This window comes from Kwoniella shandongensis, chromosome 9, assembly GCF_008629635.2.
Source record: "Kwoniella shandongensis chromosome 9, complete sequence".
Taxonomy (NCBI): domain Eukaryota; kingdom Fungi; phylum Basidiomycota; class Tremellomycetes; order Tremellales; family Cryptococcaceae; genus Kwoniella; species Kwoniella shandongensis.
The window spans coordinates 777,112-796,262 of record NC_089295.1 but is presented as its reverse complement, the minus strand read 5'-3'; the positions used below and the strand labels follow the sequence as shown (position 1 = coordinate 796,262).

At 49.4% G+C, this 19,151-nt stretch overlaps 9 protein-coding genes across 9 annotated transcripts; 4 read left to right on the top strand and 5 right to left on the bottom strand.

Moving 5' to 3' along the window:
* Positions 1-128: 128 nt before the first annotated feature.
* On the top strand, positions 129-1,459 carry CI109_105203 (uncharacterized protein; the record flags this gene model as incomplete). The annotated part of the gene is made up of 4 exons (XM_032003226.1): positions 129-587; positions 653-857; positions 929-1,242; positions 1,307-1,459. The coding sequence occupies 4 exons, from the start codon at positions 129-131 to the stop codon at positions 1,457-1,459; spliced, it is 1,131 nt and encodes a 376-aa protein (XP_031862548.1).
* A 267-nt stretch (positions 1,460-1,726) lies between these two features.
* Positions 1,727-2,646, top strand: CI109_105202 (mitochondrial 37S ribosomal protein uS15m; the record flags this gene model as incomplete). The annotated part of the gene is made up of 2 exons (XM_032003225.1): positions 1,727-2,351; positions 2,426-2,646. The coding sequence occupies 2 exons, from the start codon at positions 1,727-1,729 to the stop codon at positions 2,644-2,646; spliced, it is 846 nt and encodes a 281-aa protein (XP_031862547.1).
* Positions 2,647-2,887: 241 nt separating this feature from the next.
* CI109_105201 (acetyl-CoA carboxylase, biotin carboxylase subunit) lies at positions 2,888-6,016 on the bottom strand (the record flags this gene model as incomplete). The annotated part of the gene is made up of 15 exons (XM_032003224.1): positions 2,888-3,595; positions 3,667-3,837; positions 3,911-4,028; positions 4,088-4,182; positions 4,243-4,297; positions 4,353-4,373; positions 4,441-4,506; positions 4,575-4,668; positions 4,744-5,057; positions 5,111-5,132; positions 5,190-5,334; positions 5,393-5,440; positions 5,492-5,539; positions 5,593-5,695; positions 5,766-6,016. The coding sequence occupies 15 exons, from the start codon at positions 6,014-6,016 to the stop codon at positions 2,888-2,890; spliced, it is 2,259 nt and encodes a 752-aa protein (XP_031862546.1).
* An 813-nt stretch (positions 6,017-6,829) lies between these two features.
* Positions 6,830-9,458, top strand: CI109_105200 (uncharacterized protein; the record flags this gene model as incomplete). Its single annotated transcript, XM_032003223.1, has 13 exons — positions 6,830-6,911; positions 6,996-7,142; positions 7,240-7,428; positions 7,529-7,596; positions 7,662-7,812; positions 7,884-7,957; positions 8,022-8,189; positions 8,258-8,358; positions 8,428-8,552; positions 8,611-8,696; positions 8,758-8,876; positions 8,977-9,368; positions 9,439-9,458. 13 exons carry the CDS (start codon positions 6,830-6,832, stop codon positions 9,456-9,458), a joined length of 1,722 nt encoding a protein of 573 aa, XP_031862545.1.
* A 135-nt stretch (positions 9,459-9,593) lies between these two features.
* On the bottom strand, positions 9,594-11,127 carry CI109_105199 (uncharacterized protein; the record flags this gene model as incomplete). Its single annotated transcript, XM_032003222.1, has 5 exons — positions 9,594-9,791; positions 9,890-10,015; positions 10,125-10,724; positions 10,859-10,995; positions 11,061-11,127. 5 exons carry the CDS (start codon positions 11,125-11,127, stop codon positions 9,594-9,596), a joined length of 1,128 nt encoding a protein of 375 aa, XP_031862544.1.
* Positions 11,128-11,586: 459 nt separating this feature from the next.
* On the bottom strand, positions 11,587-14,383 carry CI109_105198 (uncharacterized protein; the record flags this gene model as incomplete). The annotated part of the gene is made up of 5 exons (XM_032003221.1): positions 11,587-11,920; positions 11,975-12,082; positions 12,153-13,354; positions 13,419-13,693; positions 13,807-14,383. The coding sequence occupies 5 exons, from the start codon at positions 14,381-14,383 to the stop codon at positions 11,587-11,589; spliced, it is 2,496 nt and encodes an 831-aa protein (XP_031862543.1).
* Positions 14,384-15,005: 622 nt separating this feature from the next.
* On the bottom strand, positions 15,006-15,870 carry CI109_105197 (cytochrome c; the record flags this gene model as incomplete). The annotated part of the gene is made up of 7 exons (XM_032003220.1): positions 15,006-15,014; positions 15,073-15,146; positions 15,209-15,239; positions 15,301-15,321; positions 15,387-15,530; positions 15,622-15,653; positions 15,846-15,870. 7 exons carry the CDS (start codon positions 15,868-15,870, stop codon positions 15,006-15,008), a joined length of 336 nt encoding a protein of 111 aa, XP_031862542.1.
* Positions 15,871-16,273: 403 nt separating this feature from the next.
* On the top strand, positions 16,274-17,074 carry CI109_105196 (uncharacterized protein; the record flags this gene model as incomplete). Its single annotated transcript, XM_065967614.1, has 5 exons — positions 16,274-16,276; positions 16,330-16,338; positions 16,399-16,438; positions 16,616-16,764; positions 17,033-17,074. 5 exons carry the CDS (start codon positions 16,274-16,276, stop codon positions 17,072-17,074), a joined length of 243 nt encoding a protein of 80 aa, XP_065823686.1.
* Positions 17,075-17,415: 341 nt separating this feature from the next.
* CI109_105195 (uncharacterized protein) lies at positions 17,416-18,796 on the bottom strand (the record flags this gene model as incomplete). Its single annotated transcript, XM_032003218.2, has 3 exons — positions 17,416-17,506; positions 17,590-17,909; positions 18,026-18,796. The coding sequence occupies 3 exons, from the start codon at positions 18,794-18,796 to the stop codon at positions 17,416-17,418; spliced, it is 1,182 nt and encodes a 393-aa protein (XP_031862540.2).
* Positions 18,797-19,151: the final 355 nt, after the last annotated feature.

The following is a 19,151-nucleotide window of genomic DNA, read 5'->3' as shown; positions in this document are numbered from 1 at the left end:
GTTGCGAGATTGAAGCATGACGCGTAACTTGGTGCAGAGCGAGAGCTACTAACTCTTTATGAATGAACGATCTTCACTTGTACTTGAGTAGTACTTGTTCATATATCAGCTCTAGCCAGTCCACCAACATGGCCTCACCACCTTACATGTCGTCACGATCCCCGCCTCCATTACAACATCCCAAACCTACACATCCAGCTTATCCACCTCCGGAACCACCTCACACTCCTGCCCAAAGTACAGACTCTTCACCTTATTCCCAAGCTCAACGTATCTCACAAGATGGATATATCCGATATTCTTCCCCTCCAGTTGGTGAACCTTCCGGAGCAGGAGGAGGAGCTAGTACATCCGGTTTCAGCGCTTATGCTCCTCCTTCTGGAGTCGGAGTCGGAGCTGGTCCACAAGGTAGACAAGGGTATGCTCAGAATGCTACACCCGGTTTGCAGCCACAAGGGTATCAGGCGATGGCCGCTGGACAAGGAGGGTTTGGTGCTTGGGGTGGTATGAACGATGCGACCGCTCAGATGGGCGTGCAATTCGGTAAAAGCGCAGTAGCAGCAGGTCAAGATTATGTCGAAAAGAATGTGAGCCAGCGATAACTCCTCCTCCCTTGATTCTGTCGAAACTGATGGTAAAATCTGCGTACTAGTTCACACGGTATCTCCCTCTACAATTGATCAAAGTTTCGTTTTCCGTCACCAACTCTTATGTGTTCAACAAGCTCCGTCTCATCCTCTTCCCATGGCGACACAAACCTTGGTCTCGACAGGTTCGTAGATCAGCCGAGAACGGTGCTATGGAAGGATGGCAACCCCCTAGGGACGATATCAATGCTCCTGACCTGTATATTCCTAGTGAGTTCTGGTCTGCCTCTTCCTTGCCCTTACTTCTCTGGCACATCAAGCTGACAAGTGGCCCCTCGCAGCCATGGCGTTGGTCACGTATACTCTTCTTTCAGCTCTAGCGTCAGGTCTGCAGTCTCGATTCCACCCCGAAGTCCTCGGCGTTTCACTCTCCAAAGCCCTAGCAGTGGTGATCATCGAGTTCTGCGCGATCAAACTCGGCTGTTACCTGCTCGATGTGAGAGGTGGCGGTGCATCCGGAGTCGAGTTGATCGGATATGGAGGATACAAGTTTGTAGGAATCATCGTGACGATATTAGTAGGGTTGTTGGGATTGGGCAGGATGGTCTCGATAGGAGTGTTTGTGTACATGTTTGGAGCGAACTTCTTCTTCTTAGTGAGTTTAGACGGGACCCCCTCTCACGGTGCGAAGTGGAACGGTTACTGACGCGACGATATAGCTGCGATCGCTCAAATACGTTCTGTTACCCGACGCTTCAGTCTCGTCCTCTGTGACCACGTTGAGTCATGCCCAGCGAACGAGACGAGTCCAGTTCTTGTTCTGCTTGGCAGTGAGTCAGGTCCTGTGGATGGGCTGGTTATCAAGAGTGTAGCGGGGAGCGTAGTAGTAGCATTGCATGCATGGTCAGATAAATGCATACGGTCTCTGAGTACAGTGGTGTATATAATGACCAGGGGTGGGGTGATAAAGTGCCACATTGGTGTAAATCCCGGTTGCATGAACCAAAAAGTCCGAGCTGGTCCGTTGACTTCTGTTCGACCAGAGATTTCGATGACAACTCTCTTGGTCGACTTTCTTCTTTCTCCTTCAAATCAATCAAGTCTACAGCAAAAGCTGCCCAACCACTCACCCACGCACCATGTCGTTCTCCCAGTCCCTCTTCGCATCCCTGCGATCTTCCCTACCGACGGCTGGACCATCCACATCTCGTGTCGCTGCATTCTCCACCACAGCGCCTTCGCTGGTGAGCAAACGAAAATTGCTCGCGAAACGACGTAAAGCCGCGAACCTTGCACTCCAATCATCTCGTATTATCCCTCCTGAATCAATCGACCCTGTTCTTGGTCGAGTTCATTATCGTGCGCCTTCATCACGATCGACCGCACCTACACCTCCAGAAGCCACGAATCCATGGCAAGGATGTAGATTACAACGTATCTTATTAGATTACGATCAAATCGCCTATTCTGCTCCACCAAACTATACATCAGGCGAAAGACCACCCTTGTTCTTACCGGGTATAAGCGAACAAGATCAGGCATTGTTATTTGGAGCAATACCACATGCTAGTTCAGAGTTGAAGTTTGCTGCGAAGAGAGGGGAAGGGACCGGGGTGGAATTGGAACAGGCAAAACAGGCAGAGATGATGATGCGGATTTTGGATCTGAGAAATTCAGGTAAAGAAGCTGTTAAAGTCTTGAATAGACAAAGAGTAGTCGATGAGTTTGGAAATGGTACAGATACCGGAAGTTCTGCTGTTCAAGGTGAGTCGGAACATCCGATAAGTACCTTCACCACGTTGACCCATCAAGCTGACTTTTCCCTTCCTCGCCCACAGCTGCCCTGCTCACAGCAAAGATCCACAACCTACTCGCTCACGCAACGCAAAACCCAAAAGACACACTTAACAAACGATCACTTCGTCTTCTCGTTCAACAAAGAGCACGACACTTAAAGTACCACAAGCGAACAAGAGGGGAGGAATCTTACGATGCGCTCTTAGCCGATCTGGGTCTGGAACGAGGTGCCGTCGAAGGGGAACTGTTGATACCATACTAGGTGAGCTACGCATTCAAACACCTATTGCCCTGCCTATAACTCCTCCTTCCGCTTGAACTTTCCTTTCCCCCTGCTGCGTTCTTCGAACCCCTATTCGCGTGATGCTTTACCAAACCTGATTTAATGAGCCTGAGCCTTTTGGTCTGGACGATAACATATTATGGCCTGATACATTTCTTTATCTCTACAACATATTTATATCCAAAAAAAACATATTCAGAACGGGGAACTGACATGGTTGTTACTCTTTCACGGGTACAGGTTTCGATGATTCTTCGAGAGAAACCAACACTTCGCCTTCTTCAACGACACGACCTTTCTCGATCCGGACTTCACCTATCACACCATCACGACCCGCACGAACGTTGATTTCCATCTTCATACTTTCCAAAACACACACCACCTGTCCTTCTTTCACCTCATCCCCGACTTTCACTCGCACCTCAATGACGGTCGCTGGCATCGGTGATGTGAGATGATCGGTTCCGGCTCCGGCTCCGGAGCTGCTGGAGGAGCTGGCTTCGTCTTCGTGAGGAGAGGGGAGATGAGTTATAGTATAGTGATGTGATGAATTGAAAATGTGTAATTTCTCAGAACCACTTCCATGCGTTGGCACAGGGACGATCGTACTGCTCAATCGAGTGTACAAGAGCTGAGTCGTGATTTCCGTTTCTGACAACAATCTCGTATTCCGAACTGTCTCAATCCCTTCCTCACCATCAACACGGACCTGGTACCCCTCAAGCATGGGCGTGACTTCAATCGTCCGGTCGTCAAGCTTGAATTTCAAAGTGGATGTATCTCCAAATCGACGATGGGCGAGAGACGCCCATGGTCCTGTTGAGAGCGTTTCCTGAGCCGTTCGAGCTCGAAGGGCGAGGAACAGTCCTGCTTGTATCAGGATCTCTTTTGAGACAGTTCTGGCTGGGAAGAGTTCGTCGTGATAAGTCTATGGCGAACGGACAAGACGGGTATCAGTATCGGCTTTGAGAACGGCTTGGGGATTCCTTATCCACTCACAGGAACAAAGCTCGTCTCTACAGGTCCTGCACCGAACGCCTGGTGTCCCGCGACTGATTTCAGGAACTCGATATTCGTCGAAGGTCCTACTACTTGGTATTCTCCTAAAGCAGCGCGGAGCATCGAGAGTGCTTCCGGGCGATCTTTACCATGAACAATGAGTTTCGAGATCTATACGTGGCGTTGGTTTTCAGCTGTGATTACGGTAACTACGATGGGCAATGAGGACAGAGTGGTGACTTACCATCGGATCATAGTATGAGCTGATCTCGTCGCCTTCATGGAAACCTGTTTCTAATCGATGTGGTGTGTCTATAGGTGGCCGAGTATGAAGAAGTCTCCCAGCATCGGGCAAGAAGTTGCTAAACCGAACTTATTCAGCTTCCGGACCACTGCGTTCGAGAGATAACAAGGGTCTTACGATTCTGGCCTCTCAGCATATATTCGCGCTTCGAAAGCGTGACCCATACAAGGGATTTGGTCTTGTGTGAGGGGCAAAGGATTACCGGCAGCAACCTGTCCAAATCAGCTTGTCAGCTGATAGCAACGAATGAAAAGAATACGCTCGGCTCTCACTGCCAATTGCCATTCAACGAGATCTACACCGGTCACCATCTCGGTGACGGGGTGCCTGCGGCAAGTTAGTGCTGCTGTAGGTACGAGCAGAGACTGGACGATCTACCCACTCTACTTGCAGTCTCGTGTTCCTGGAGCACAGAGATACGGTCGTGCATCAGCATATTTCATCTGCTACACCCTGGCGCTGCCACTCACATTTCCATGAAGAAGTACTCTCCCGTCTCAGCGTCCATGATAAATTCTACCGTGCCAGCGCCAACGCTGGACGGTTACGCATCAGCCGAACTTGCTACACCTCGACATGTTCGCAGGGGCCGGAAAGAACTCACTAGTTGACAGCTTTTGCTGCAGCTACTGCTTTCTGCGCGAAATCCTTCTTCAGCTCGTCAGATAAGCCTGGTGCCGGGGCTTCTTCTATGATCTCTGCGAAAGCAAATCAAGCACACTCAGTATTGGATAAACACATGCAGTCCCACCTTTGAGCTCGATGAGACTCACTCTGGTGTCTTCTCTGTACCGAGCAGTCCCTCTCCCAAAGCGCCACACAACCCCCCTGACCATCCGCAAATACCTGAACCTCGACATGTCTCGGTCTCTCCAACCATCTCTCCAACAACACCTCGTCATTACTAAAACTCTTCGAAGCTTCTCTCTGAGCTGAAAGGAGCTCCTCTTCAAAGTTCGAAGGATCACGGACGATACGCATGCCTTTCCCACCGCCGCCATGGGTGGGTTTGATGAGGAGAGGATAACCGGTGGACTCTGCCCCGGAAACAAGGGCTGAAAGGGATTGGTCAGAGCCGTGGTACCCACTGTCATCGAAAGATGTCAGCGTAAACAGAACAACTGGGAAATGGGTACACACGGAACACAAGGGACCCCAGCAGCTGAAGACTTGTCAGCTCTTCGAATCTTCACGTACACCGTCATAGTGCCCCGCTCACCAGTCATGATTTCCTTGCTCTCCCTCTTCGAGCCCATACTGCGTATCGCCTCTGCTGGAGGTCCGATAAACACCAAACCTGCATCTTTGACCCGCTGTGCGAAGATCGTAGACTCGGAAAGGAAGCCGTAACCCGGGTGGATTGCCTAATACCGATAATCAGCTTCTACACCGCGGACACGCGGTGAAGAAGAGTGGACATACCTCTGCACCCGTTTTGTTGGCCACCTCGAGGATCTTGTCCATCTTGAGCTGCTCGATCGGGTGAGCGGCATAACAGGGTCACTCAAAGATCTTACTCACATAGCTCTCTGAACTCGGTGCTGGACCAATGCAGTACGCCTCGTCGGCCTACCAACGACCGTTGAGTATAGACCTCTGTGATGCTTCGCTAGATGACCTACCATCTCAACGTGCATACATCCTCGATCAGCCTCGCTAAACACTGCTACTGTGGATATGCCCAGCTTCCTCGCAGTACGTATTATACGACATGCTATTTCACCCCTGTTGTCACGACAGGACATCAGCTCAATTTCACCTTGGTCGAAACCGTGTGGTAAGCCACGAAGCTGACCTGTTGGCAATTAAGATCTTCTTGAAGTGAGGTTTTCTCGGCACGCTCTGTTCCAGCAATTGTGAGGCATGATCAGGGAGCGAATTGGAGACGAACTGAGACGAATGGACGGTCGTCAACGGTCGATAGAGGCTAGGTTGAGCCGGAAGATATTGATGTTGTCCACTCCGACTCCTGATTGTCGAAGTCACACCGACCAAAGAGGTCCGTCTTGTCACCGTCGCGCGTGTAGTTCGGACGATAGACCGCATGTTGTCTGAGTATCTTGCGATCTGTAGTACCACTGAGATACCCAATGAGTTTGACTTGTGAAGGAATAGGTGTCAACGTCGAGTGTGATATCAACAAACACGCCGTGTTGAGTGTGCAGAATGACAACGATCACCTGGTCTTGCCGGTTATTTCCCTTCCGAACAGAGAAGGTGACGGGATCAAATTTCTCCTCATCAGCTTGTACTATTAGACCGTGTGCACAACGTTTAAGCTCTTTGTTCCGACCTGCATGCAGTCCAGAGGCGCTATAGGGTGGAGAGCAGAATATCTACCAGACTGTCGTAATATGCAAAGCCCCAGGAGCATACCACACCAAGATAGATCCTCAATGACTGCCATGCGAGCCCGGTGGCAGCTAAGATGGATGTTGCGCTAAGTACTTTGTTTCCATGGGTTGTAGCGACTTACGACAAAGTCATACCTGACATGCAGACTCCTGATCACGTAGATCCACGTGTCTCTCCGTGTCTCTCTGGATCTTGCAGTCAGTTGATGAGTGGTGGTTGAAACCTACTGCTCAAATAGGAACCCCACAGTGAGCATCCTCTGGATGGAACAAGAACGGCGATGACCGCCACAATGCGTTCAACCTTCGACGGTTACCAACTCGTACTCCCGTCTCATCCTGTTCTCTCCAATTATCCTTTAATCGTCACCTTTGTGACAATAGCTATTGACTGATATACTTGCTATTGCTTTGTCTATAGTCTGACTCCTGATCCCGAGTGTGCTCGACTAAATCCACACTTGTTTCTTGACTCGTTCCAACACCCGCACGCTCTTGACGCAAGATGGCAGCCCCGCTCTACGTCACTCAATCCGGTCGTCTCTGGCATGCTGGTCTGATTCTCATCGTCACAGTCGGTTTACCAGGTGAGCTCTGACCCTGCACCAATCGTTCAAATCTCGTTCGTTTTGTATCTTGAGGGCTGACTTGTCATTGTTGCACCATTGTAGCTCGAGGCAAAACGCACATCTCTCGTGCCCTGGAACGATATTTGAGATGGTTGGGAGTCAAGACCCGTGTCTATTCTCTTGGCGATTACAGAAGAAAAGTGCTCGGAGGAGCGGAACATATCCCCTCAGACTATTTCCAAACGAAATGTACGTCCCAACATCTCTTCACTCAAGACTCGAGTCATCCTATCTCTTTCCACGGATGTTTGACTTGGCAAAAGCTGAATCAATGATATGATCTTAGCACCGCGGTCTGAAGCTACCAATACATTACGTAGACGGATCAAGAATGAGATAGAAGATCAGATCATGGACTTCTTCACAGTACAAGGTGGTCAAGTCGTCATCTACGATGCGAACAATGGGAGCGTAGCGCAGAGAAAGGATTGTTTACAGAAATTCGAGAGTAAAGGCGTTCATGTCATCTTCTTGGGTGAGTTGATTTCTTGTCATGCCCTGTACAGATCAGGCTGCATCTGTCCGAGTTGTGTAAAACGAGAGTCGAACAGGAGCTGACTCTACCACATTTGCAGAGAGCATGTGCGACCAAGAGGATATCATCACTGCGAATATTAGAAGTGTCAAATTATCTTCACCTGACGTGAGCACATACATAACATGCGGGCGGTAGAAGACCAAGTTCTGATCATTGATTATTGGAGATAGTATGCAGGGTGGGATGCCGACAAAGCGGTGGCAGATTACTGGTCTAGAATCAGGGATCAAGCTGCCGTGTATGATACTGTCACCGCGGACGAGGGACCGTTTATCAAGGTCATGAATGTGGGCGAAAGGATCGAAGTGAACAAGATCGAGGGTAAGTCTACCACGACGCCGTGTCACCACCGTGTCGGAAGCCAGTCGCTCATCTCTTTTATGCTGTGATAGGTTATCTCCAAACGCGATGCTGTTTCTTCCTCATGAACATCCACACAAGACCACGAACCATCTACTTTGCTCGAGTGAGTAAACTTCAACTCGACACTCAATAAGGGATAGACGTTGACACGATCTCATTATATACAGTCCGGACAATCCCTCATCGAACATTCTTACAAGGCCGATTCGGATCTTTCACCCGCAGGCTGGGAGTACGCGGAGAGACTGAAAGCTGCTGTGATTGCGCGCAGGAAGGCATTACGAGAGGAAAAGAAGGCAAGGGGCGAAGCAGTTGGTGACGAAAACAACCTCCTGGTATGTTCGGCGTCGAATAGCGTTCATGTCATCATCCTTCACACAAGCTGATATGCCCTTTTGGATAGATCTGGACCTCGGCGAGAAGAAGAGCGTATCATACTGCTTGGCCATTCGTACATGCTGGGTACAAAGTAGCTCAAAAACCAATCATGAGCGAAATCAATCCGTACGTTTAGCCGCTCACGATTCTTTACGGATAAATGAAGCACTCAAAGCTGACGCAAACGGATCGTAGTGGTGTGTGGGATGGTCTTTCGACTCAGGAGGCGATGGAATTGTACCCCGACGAATGGCAACGGTTCGAAGCGGATCCTTATGCTCATCGAGCACCGAGAGCGGAATCATACCACGACCTGAGTGGTGAGTCGCTCTGTGCCTTTCTATAGACATAGACTTCCAATTGACTCTGTGTCTACAGTGCGACTCGAATCTGTTATCTTTGAACTGGAGCGATGTCAGGACGACCTGCTCATCATAGGTCACGCCTCGGTCATCAGGTGTTTGGTAGGTAATCTGAGCACGTCAATGTATGTCCCTTCCACGCTGACTTGTACCTTGTTTTCAGCTTGCGTATCTTGTTGGACTCCCACCGAACGAGGTGCCCGCGGTTGAGATTGCCAGAGGTGATTTGGTGGAAGTAACGCCAGCGAGTTATGGTGTTATCTCTAGGGCATTCCACTTCTGGTAAGTCGAACATAACGTCCCACCCATCTGTCAAACATTCTCGACCGATTATTCTTTTCCCAGTGAGTACTTGCCCATGCTGACCCATCTTTTCAACTAGGTCTGGCGAAGGTCGTGGCGACGCCAAGGGTGAAAATTTGTATGAAAACTTTGCCGAATCAACCTCCGGGAAAGGCTCTGTCCTCCCTGATTCTGGTGTAAACTTCACTGCCGACGCTCAAAATATGGAACGCGAAGCCGAAGCTGAAGAAGCGATGGACAAAGAAGCCAAAGCGGACCAACTTGCTGCCGCTGTGAAAGGTCGGGTGTTGAAGAGATTAGGTTCGTCAACGGACGGAACGAGATCTGCGCCTTCGAGCAGTCTGCCAGGGGTGGAGGAACAAAGGGACGGAGAGATGGAGGAGGAGAGGACGACAGGGAGTGATGGAGGTTATGGAGAGACGGTCTCGGATAATGAGGGAAGGACGGAAGGGAGTGCAAGAGGAAGAGCAAGTGAGTGCGACCGCGTTTACGCTTGAGCCGAATCAGGTGTTGAGCTGATGGTACGCTTTCTATCGTTTAGTGAGCATCTTGGAGATCTAGTTCAGGTAACGAGCAAAAGCGCGCAAAAGGCTGGTAGTGCGATAAATGATCAGAAGGAAGGTAACATGGTGCGTTGAGTATCATGTATGCGCTATGTAATATGTATTATGCATTCCGGTATGCGACCGTATCGTGCTATGGTTGTGGTAACAAGTCAAGAAGCAGCGCTTCCACATCCACCTTGCCATCGTCGTTCTCGCTTTCCAGCGTAGAGATATGTTCGGCTTTGATCAAGCTTGACTCGTCGTCTGAGGGGAGTATACTCCAATTGGGAGATTGACCTCCTCTGACCCAATCGAAATCTTGTACGTGGGCATGTTTGCTACTATAGCTCTGCGTTTCATGAAGAGGAGTGAGTTTGGTTCAGTTGTGGCCGCCGCAAGGAGGGATTGGGGGAGAGCTGGGAGTCTATAGATGTAAAGTTCACTTACAGGCGGTGGGGTTGGAAGTAAGAAAGAGGGATATGGACCGAAGCGTAATCTTGTCGAATGTTCGATGACGGGCAACGATCCGACATGCAGCAATATCGTCGTATCTCTCGACGAGTGCATTCGGAACTAATGAAAGATAAGAAGAGGGGTGTCAGCTCGAAACAAAGACAGCCCCAACTTCTTTCTGAAGCACGACCATTCGATGTTACAGAGTCTTTCCAAAACCTAAACTCACCTGTTGTGCCCCGACGACGACCAGACATTGTTCCAAATTCGATAACATCGCACTTCCTCCCATCACAGGCACTATCAACACACACCGTCTGAGTTCTTTCGCATGTAACGAAGTAAGAGTAGCGATCGGCCGTCCTGCTTCGGGTGGAAGGTCGGATGGTGTATTCGATGAGGAAGTTGGGGTTGTGGAAGTATGAGCGTGACGAGGTCGAAGATCGATTATGCTCGCAGAGAGATTGGACAGCGAGAGTGTATATGAGCCTATGACGTCTGGTGGTGGTCGCACAATACTATGTGAGCGGGAGGAGATGGTATGTGTAGCATGACTACCCGAAGATGAAGCGTTGACATTGACAGCGTTCGAGCTAGACGAAGCTGTGTGTTCTTGGTTCTGGACAGGTACTCCTGAGGTCGAAGATTCTCCCAATGCATTCGACAAGACTGTTTGTCCCGTAATCGGCGTCGTTGTCCCAGGTGTTGTCTCACTGCTCGTTGTAGTGGACGTTGATGTGGACTTGGTCTTCGCCTTGAAAGCGAATTTTGATTTCGGTCTTTCTTTCGCTCGAAGAGCTTTGACCCTGCTCTCAAGTTCGGTGAGTTGCTACACACCCAAATCATCAGCTTTGAACCATGAAAGCGGGTTCGGTTCGTTGGCAAATCCCCAGATGTCAAAGCCAGGAAGAATAGTCGACAGAAAGAAGGTGAAAAGGGAAAGTGCTAGACTTCAAAACGTACGGTCTCATATCTCGCTCTATCGTATTTCGGCAACCAAGCTGAAACTCCCTCAACTTCCGTCCGCAAAGCTATTATCGACTTTGTAATTTCGGATATTTCAAACGACGGGTTCGTCGAATCGAGAAGATCAAGTATCTCTACGAGCATGGACGACGAATCAGTGGTTTGTTCTACCTGAGTGGTGTTCGCTGGAAGTACTTACCCTTTTGACGGGATTGGAATATCGAGTGAAATTCCCCCGCTTGGCTCGTCGAGACGATCCCAGACATCGTAGATACAGTATCGAGTGAGCTGGCCTCGCGTTGCTTCTCTGAGCCGATATGTGCTTAATGACAACTTGCGATATAATCTAATGAACACATCAGATCTCGATGTAGTCTGCTAACAGACCACTTTTCATAATGTTGGACACGCGAGGTGGAGGCACGGCCGATGGGGCGTTGCTGCCGTTGTTCTGATGACCATTCACAGAAAATAACAATTTGGTAACACAATGTAGCCTGCACAACGCGATTCATAATTTATGCTACGAATTGATGTAAATCAAGGTAAGTAGGTGTAAGGGGTATATTTACTATAAAGGGGTATGGAATCTTCGACTATCTATTTTTTCCTTCCATGCGATTAACCCCAGTGTCGATGGGGACCATCACTTTTCGTTACTATACCATTCTGTTCAACCCATCCTAGGCCATGACTCCCACTCAACCAGAATGCTTCCCCACAATTTATTCTGACCACTCCAACCATTCCCCATAAGCATTCGGTCGCTCCGCTCTCAAATACGCCTCAAAAGATCTCTTCAATACCGTCGACCAACTCAAATCCACCTCGTCATCCATATCTTCCCTACTTGTAATCCCCGCAGATCCACTATCGGCATCGTCGACGAGATCGACACCGGATCCGTTGTCGTCATTTTCGTTGGTGTCGCGGTCAGCGACCAGTTTGGCTTGACCTTCGACAGCTTTCGCTTTAGCAGCGTCACGGAGGGCCTTCTCGCCCTTGATGAATCGGTCGCCGAGATCAGGCCAGTTGCGCGAGGGGTCGAAGGGCAACCACCTGAAATTGAGTCAGCTCAGCTACATATACCGGGAGCAGACCCAAGGGACTCACCAGAAGTTGTGGAAGTGGTACGAGAACGCTCCCCTGAAGAATCCATCGAATCCAAGTGGTTGGGGTCCTGCTGTCTCAGACTTGTCATTGGTGAAGAAGTACGAGAACCTTATGATACAGCAGCGTTAGCAAGGTCGCGAGAAGAGTATTGGAATTTGTTATGTGTATCGCAACTCACTCCGGGAAGTACGGGAAAGGAGGTCTTTCTCTTTGATATCTTTCCATATTCAACCAAGCTGGATCGAACAATGCGTCCGGAACTCTGAACAGCAGTTTATCCAATCCCGCATCCTTCAGATATCTCGATACTGTCATCGGGTGGAAATCCAGATCGTTCGCGAGAGCGGTTTTGAACAAGAATGTACCCAATGCAGATCCTTTGTGTAATTTGAGAACCGCAGTGTTGTACTTCTGATGCCAAGACCATCGATAGGCGAATTGACCCCTGTAATTCCATAACTCTTCCCAGTCTCGAAGGAAGATAGTGTCCGCGTCGAGATAGATTCCACCGAATCGATGAGTCAGGACGAAACGTGCCATGTCGGAAAGGATAACGGACAATCGGTCGTAATCTGATTCAGAGGACGAACCGACTTTCTCAAATAATCCATTCTTGCCCTTCTTCGTAGCAGGCGCTTCAGCAGTAGTTTCTACTTCCGCAACGACATCTCCCATCTTCGGAGCTTCGTCTTCCTCAGTGGCACGGGCTACAGGCGTCTGAGCTTCGGGTTGTTGGTACTTGTGACCGCCTGAGTTGAAGATCGGCATAGCCCTCCAGTGGTCCTTCAATTCATCCACACCGTCCAACTGTTCAGTCGTGTTCCACATGCGGAACTTGACGACATCTCTGAATCTCTCATGGAGGAAAGGTGCCGACCAAGGGTTGGTGGCGAGTTGTTCGTACATCTCTCTCTTTGCCGATGGGTTGGGGACAGCTGCAGCGGGACCGGGATTGATCCATACCCAAAACTGGGGTCGACAAGTTCCTCGGACGACGTCAGTTCCGGATGCTGATTCCAAAGGTTTGTCAAGACCCAAGTTCTGGGTGAAGAGAAATGACATGACCGCCATATAGGGTTTGTCGGTAAAGGCACCGGCCCAGAACATGTGGAAGATTCGAGGATGTAACGGATCGCAAGCGTCTCTAGAGTCGAAACTTGCCGAGACGGGATATGGGTTTGAAAGCTTCAAGGGGATTCTTCGTGAGTTATCGAGAGTACGAGTCGACGGTGCTGGAACGGACAGCTCGAGTTGTTTTTCAGGTGTTGACTCCTCGTAGTAGAGTTGTTTGTATTGGCCGAGGTAATTACCTCTTCGAACTCGCTTCCCGTTGTCCAACCCTCCACCGATTCTCAAGAACTCGAGACAGTCTCGTACGTACTGCGCATCACCCAGAGGCTATCAGTACATTGCGGTTGATTGATCAAGTCATGTCATAACTCACCTTGCCTGTACCAAAGTCACATTTGTCCAAGACCAAGTCCAAGTCAATGATAGATCCTGGCATAGGTCTCGCGGGGAACCCAGGTTGTGATTCTCTTGAATCCCAGACTGAGAGGAATGATCGTTCTGGCCCTTTGCCAACGAGATGGAACTTGGGAGCGCCGGGGGCACGGTTTTGGTATGCGACCAAAGGTGTGGGGGATGTAGGAGCGGGAAGGAGTGAGGAGGGAACCACGGGGTTGTGCATGGATGCGACGAGGGGAAGGTGGTCTGGGGCTGCGTGAAATTAGGGAGTGAGCTTGTGTACTGCTAATAACAATCTTACGGATAGTGCGGGCCCGTGAAGCATAGAAGGAAATCTGATGGGAGGAGGACTGAGGGACACTTACGGTTATGTGTGCTTGGATAATGTCCACTCAAGACTTCCCACTCCCAGATCATCGCTGCTTCCTCCGTGGAGATGATCTTTGTGTCCGGATCCACAAACGGCGGAGACCAACTACTGCTCCCATCCCTCTTCTTTCTGAATCCCAAAAGAAACACTGTCAATCCTAGGAACAACACCACCGCAAGGACCAAACGGATAGGCGAATTGAGACGTGGTAATCTCGCAAACACTCTGGGTGGGATAGGTAGATATATCCGGATATGTCCTCCTCCTCCTCCTCTTCCTCCATTAGGATATGAGTTTGAACGGGCATGTGAGGATATGCGATGAGGTGATCCTAACCCGTTCCCATTTAACAAGATATCCGGTCCTCCCCCACTCCCTCTGATAAACGGGATCCGAGGGAAAGGGACGTAAATGACGGTGAAGTATTTCCCTAGACCGGATGAAGAGGCAGATGCCGGTGATGAGAGGTTGAATTTCTTATCAGAGTCCCATGTCGACATAGGTAATGGTGATCGACGGGGTTTCGAAGAGGATGTGGGAGTATGTCGCTTGGTCTGACCGAAGAGCGACATGGCGAAAGATGGGGGTAACGGCACCGCAGATCAATCCAGATAAGCTTCTTAATGATCACTTCGATTCGTTCCAAGTGGTACGTCGTTGGTCGTGTCTAAACGTATTCGAATGTGATGTTTTGTGAAAGACCGAAACTTGCGGACTGAAAAGATCAACGAAGTGAAGTGGCTGTGATGTACTCGCTCGGTATGCCGCGGCTAAAGTGCGGGTGAGGAACGCCTTTTCGAGGGGTTTAGGGGGTATCGCAGTTGTGCAAGATGCGATAGATGGTGGTGATGACCTCTAAATGTGGTGAGGCATTGTTTAAGAGAGAAGTTTATGGATGTTATGCAAATTCAAGCACAACAGTGAACGGTAGCAGTTGTAGCAGTGTCCCATGCGCAGTTCTCACTTTGGGATTGACTACTGAATGAACCCTTAACAACGGCTTGGCCTGGAATTGAAATAGTGGGATGGGAACCACGTGGGATTGCGCCCCACCGTACATCAATTGATACTGTACTAATGGTAAGAAAAGGGGGGGCAATGCATGCAATACGAGGTGATTTATCCAGATAATAAACATCCATTACTACTACTCTCCAACCTCATGTCCCGATATCCTCACAGATGCACCAACATTTACTTGGTCTAAACGTGGAACACATCAGCAAACACTCTTTCATCCCAAGTCGCACTCCGCACTCACAGCATCGGCAAGGTGGGCGATGAGGTCGTTCCTGTCCTTGGCCTTCTTGAGACCAGCGAAAGCCATCTTGGTACCTGTAGACGGGTATGATGTCAGCTGCAAGTAACTCATGATATACTGAGTACCATCAACGTACCAGGAATGTACTTCTTGGGGTTCTCGAGGTACTGTCGACGTCATTCTCATCAGTATTTGATTCATACACTACCATCCATATCTTGAACATACCTCGAAGAGAGTGTTCTCGTCCTACATGGGAGGGGAAAAGTCAGTAAGAATCACTTGTGATACTGTGAAGCAAATGTCGCACTCACCCAAGTCACACCCTTGTTAACGTTGGCGGCGGTGTAAGAGAAACCGTCGACCTGACCGGACTTTCGACCGAAAAGACCGTGGAGGTTAGGTCCGACCTTGTTGGGCTCACCGGCACCGAGGGTGTGGCATTGAGCGCATCGGGTCTACAAGTGTGAAGAAAAAAATCGGTGTGAGTGGAGGCAAAGTATATCTCGGCGGCAAAGCCATGTGGAGCGATTGGGGGGATCAACCAACCTTGAAGATACCAGCACCCTTGTTGGCGTCACCTGTTGCCCCAATGAAAAGTCAGCATCCATCTTGACCAAACGACACCAAAGTGGCAACATTCGATCTCGTGTCGATCGATCGCGTCGTAATTCGATTCGATGGAACTCAAAAAAGCTGGAGCACGACCAGCCAGCTCCATTCTCGAGACATCTATCTGAACGATCGTGGAAGAAGAGCGACGCGATACTTACCAGGGGAGTAAGAGTCACCGGCCATTGTGATTGATAGGTTTTAAGAGTGGGTTAGGTAAGTTTACAAGAAGAGATGTTCTGGTTGAGATTGAAGGTGTGTTGTAGAATTAAAGTATGTCGTAGAGAAGAAAACATACGGTGAGGAGGGAGTGAGTAGCGGAGTACGGCACCACTCACTCTGTAGAATGTTTTCCCATTTCCCGAATTTGTCCGACAGCCAATAAACGATCAGTAATTAGAAGCGACTTGGGAAGTGGCGTGCCTACTTGATCACCACCTCCCTGCAGAAAGTCACGCGCACCTAATTGAGGCAACCATTAGGCGAAGGAGCGAATGCTCAGTTGTTGCAAAGGGCTTCAAGCCCATTCATCTATCTGCAGCTACCTGTATTCTAACCTGCTTAATCAACAACAAATAAGTCAATCATAATGGTGAGTAGATCAACAGGTACCGCAACGAGCTCGAGCTGACATGAACTTTGCAGGGCGGCGGTGTAAGCTTGACATGTTGCGTTGAAAGTAGAGAACACGACTGACCCATCCTTCTCCTCTAGGGACACTATCCTTATCCCAAAGACGTATGGACACCATCAGGTGGGTACTGCTTATACGAGAGACGTATAACCTGCTTACTAATGTACACGTGATCCTCTCCTCGCTCTCGACCTTCCTACATCGTTTGAATTCTCGAACCTTTATCCTCCACTCGTTGCTGGTGTACGATATGCTTTCTCCATCTTCGACTCGCCTTGCCTTCATCGATCATAACAGGCGGATGGTGGTCCCGACCTACCAACTGGGCGACCAACACTGCTATCTGTGTCGTCGGTATCTCACTTGCCACTTTCGGTGTGTGGAGATTATCAGCGAGCAAGGAACAAAGACATATTGCACCTACTAGACCTATCCCTTCTCAACGTGTGAGTGATGGTCGAAACTAAACTCTATACAACGATACATCGCGGATCGTCTCGTGGGTCAGAGCTTTAGGGAGCAGCTGGGCGAAGGAATGGGAAGTGGTCTGTTCCACGAGGGCGTAGCAATCAGGCGAGAAATGTGGTGATTGCGAAGGGCTGGATGTCACCGGCATGGACCGTCGCAGGATTGCGAGCAGACGAGACAAACGAGATACTGCAATACACGTACAATGAGGACACAAGCTGACTCCCACTCTGTTTTGCTTTTCAGTGGTCACCCCAAGCTAGAGAAATTGGCGTCAGGCAAGAATGAGTGGGATTGGTTCAGCAGGGACGGCGGTGACGGACTGGAGGAGCTGGTGTTGGAGTTACATATTGGACTCGTACATGCAGCTTAATGACAACTGGCACAACTGGCCAGTCGCAACCACATTGCAAATGAACGGGTCAACTACGTGCTGAAGTTCCTTTAGATCACTGTATGTGAAATGGTCATTGGAGTGACACATTTTTCGGATTGGACGGTTGCAATCTTCGAGATGATTGCTTCTTCTTAACCAGTGCATTTCGTCGATTATTGCATACGATATGACATTAAAGGAGTGTTCTATAAGTGGTATGATCTTTCAGGTATAGATATATACAGCTCAGGTATCATTCGTCCTCGTCCGAACCATCTAATAGTCCTCTCTGGCTCGATGCACGACGATCTGCATTCCCTTGTATAGGCGGTAAGATGCCTTTCCTACAAGATCCCGAAATGAAAAGGCAAGGATCAATACCAACCCTTCTCGGCCAGTTGGACAATGACCTCCGAATGCCACTTACCGTCTCAGTAACCCTTCTACTCCATCTTGCGATACATCCCAGTCCACTCGTATCCATGTCTTCTCAAGCTCTCCATCTTTGTATGCTAACATCGTCGGCAACACATCAGGATCCGGTCGACCTCTCGGTATTTCTTCATCTTCGTCCTCTTCGTCTTCGCCTTCAGGTTGGTGGGTGACGCCTTGACCAGGGGGCAAGAGTGAGAATGCAAGTGATGTGGCTCGAGCTCGATAGAGTGTGATTGGGATGGAGAGGTTGGGCGGTAAGTTTAGTGATAGATGTAGAAGGGAGGCAAGGAGGGATGTACAGCGTGGTATGCCCTACGACGGGGATCAGCATTGCAACGCACGTCCACTTTTAGTGGTTTGGGGAGCGGCGTGAAAGCCGACAGAGCACTTGGATGAAATGTAAGTCTGTTGGAGAAAGCCACACTTACCGGTTCATATATGAGAACCACAACCCAACCTGTCCTCTCTACAGCACTGACGAACCCTTCTTTCCCCACTTCTCTCAATCCACCTCTTTTCGCCCCTCTAGCTTCTTCTCCATCCTCCTCCTCCCTATCATCTTCGTCCTTTTCCCCTCTACCTTGCAATTCCAACCGTCTCTTCCTCCTCCATTCTTCTACCCCTCTTTCCTCTTCTTGCGCTTGCGTTTGTACTTTTTGCGCCCGTACCAATTCCTCCTCTTCATGCACTGTCAGCCCACCCATACCCTTCCTCAAAAACTCTGCATTCTGTATTCTATTCTCTTCATCCCTTTGGGACTTTGCAAGGGCGTTGGCGGCTTTGCGATCTTCTATAACTCCCTTAGGTCCAGTTTGAGGTCCATCATGTTCGACTTGTTGTCCACCATTCTTCCGAAGTGGGGGAACACCTCTTCCTGATGTATCGCCTCGTTGACCTATTCGATTTCGAGATGATCCAGGATCAAGTTCGAGGTCCGAGGCGAGCTCGTCATCTGTATTTCGAGAGGAGGAGGAAGATGATACGCTACGTGCGGGGGAAGAAGGGGTGTTGTCGAAAGTGAATAATGTACCGTCCAAAGCGGCTCGTTCTAGCTTATCACCCATGTCGATCAGAGGGTTGACGATTCGGAGTTGGATACCCAAGAGAGAACCACGACTGAATAATTTATATCGTTGTGGTAGAGATATGTCAAGGGAGAAAGATAATGCTAGTTGAATAAACTGAGCACAGATCACCATTACTCTACGGTTATCTACGAAAACAACAATGAGCAATCGAGCGCGAATTCCCTCCACTCCTCCACCCGATCATTATTCCTCATCCTTCCAATTCCGTGCCTGCTACCGTCCCGTCTTCCTACTACGCCATGTATCCGTATGTAAGCACCCGACATTCAATCCTGTACCAGTACGAGTAGAGTGACGTCCATGCAGTGACAGGGATGCATTGCATCATGATGAGTCTGATTGCACCCGCATAGTTATCTCAAGTAGAAATTGTGTCCTTTATCGCCACCTTCTCCTTGCTTCAATCCTCATCTCCGCTACTTGTCCAGTCACTTCCGCTCTGCTATGCTGTCCTTATACTTTGCCG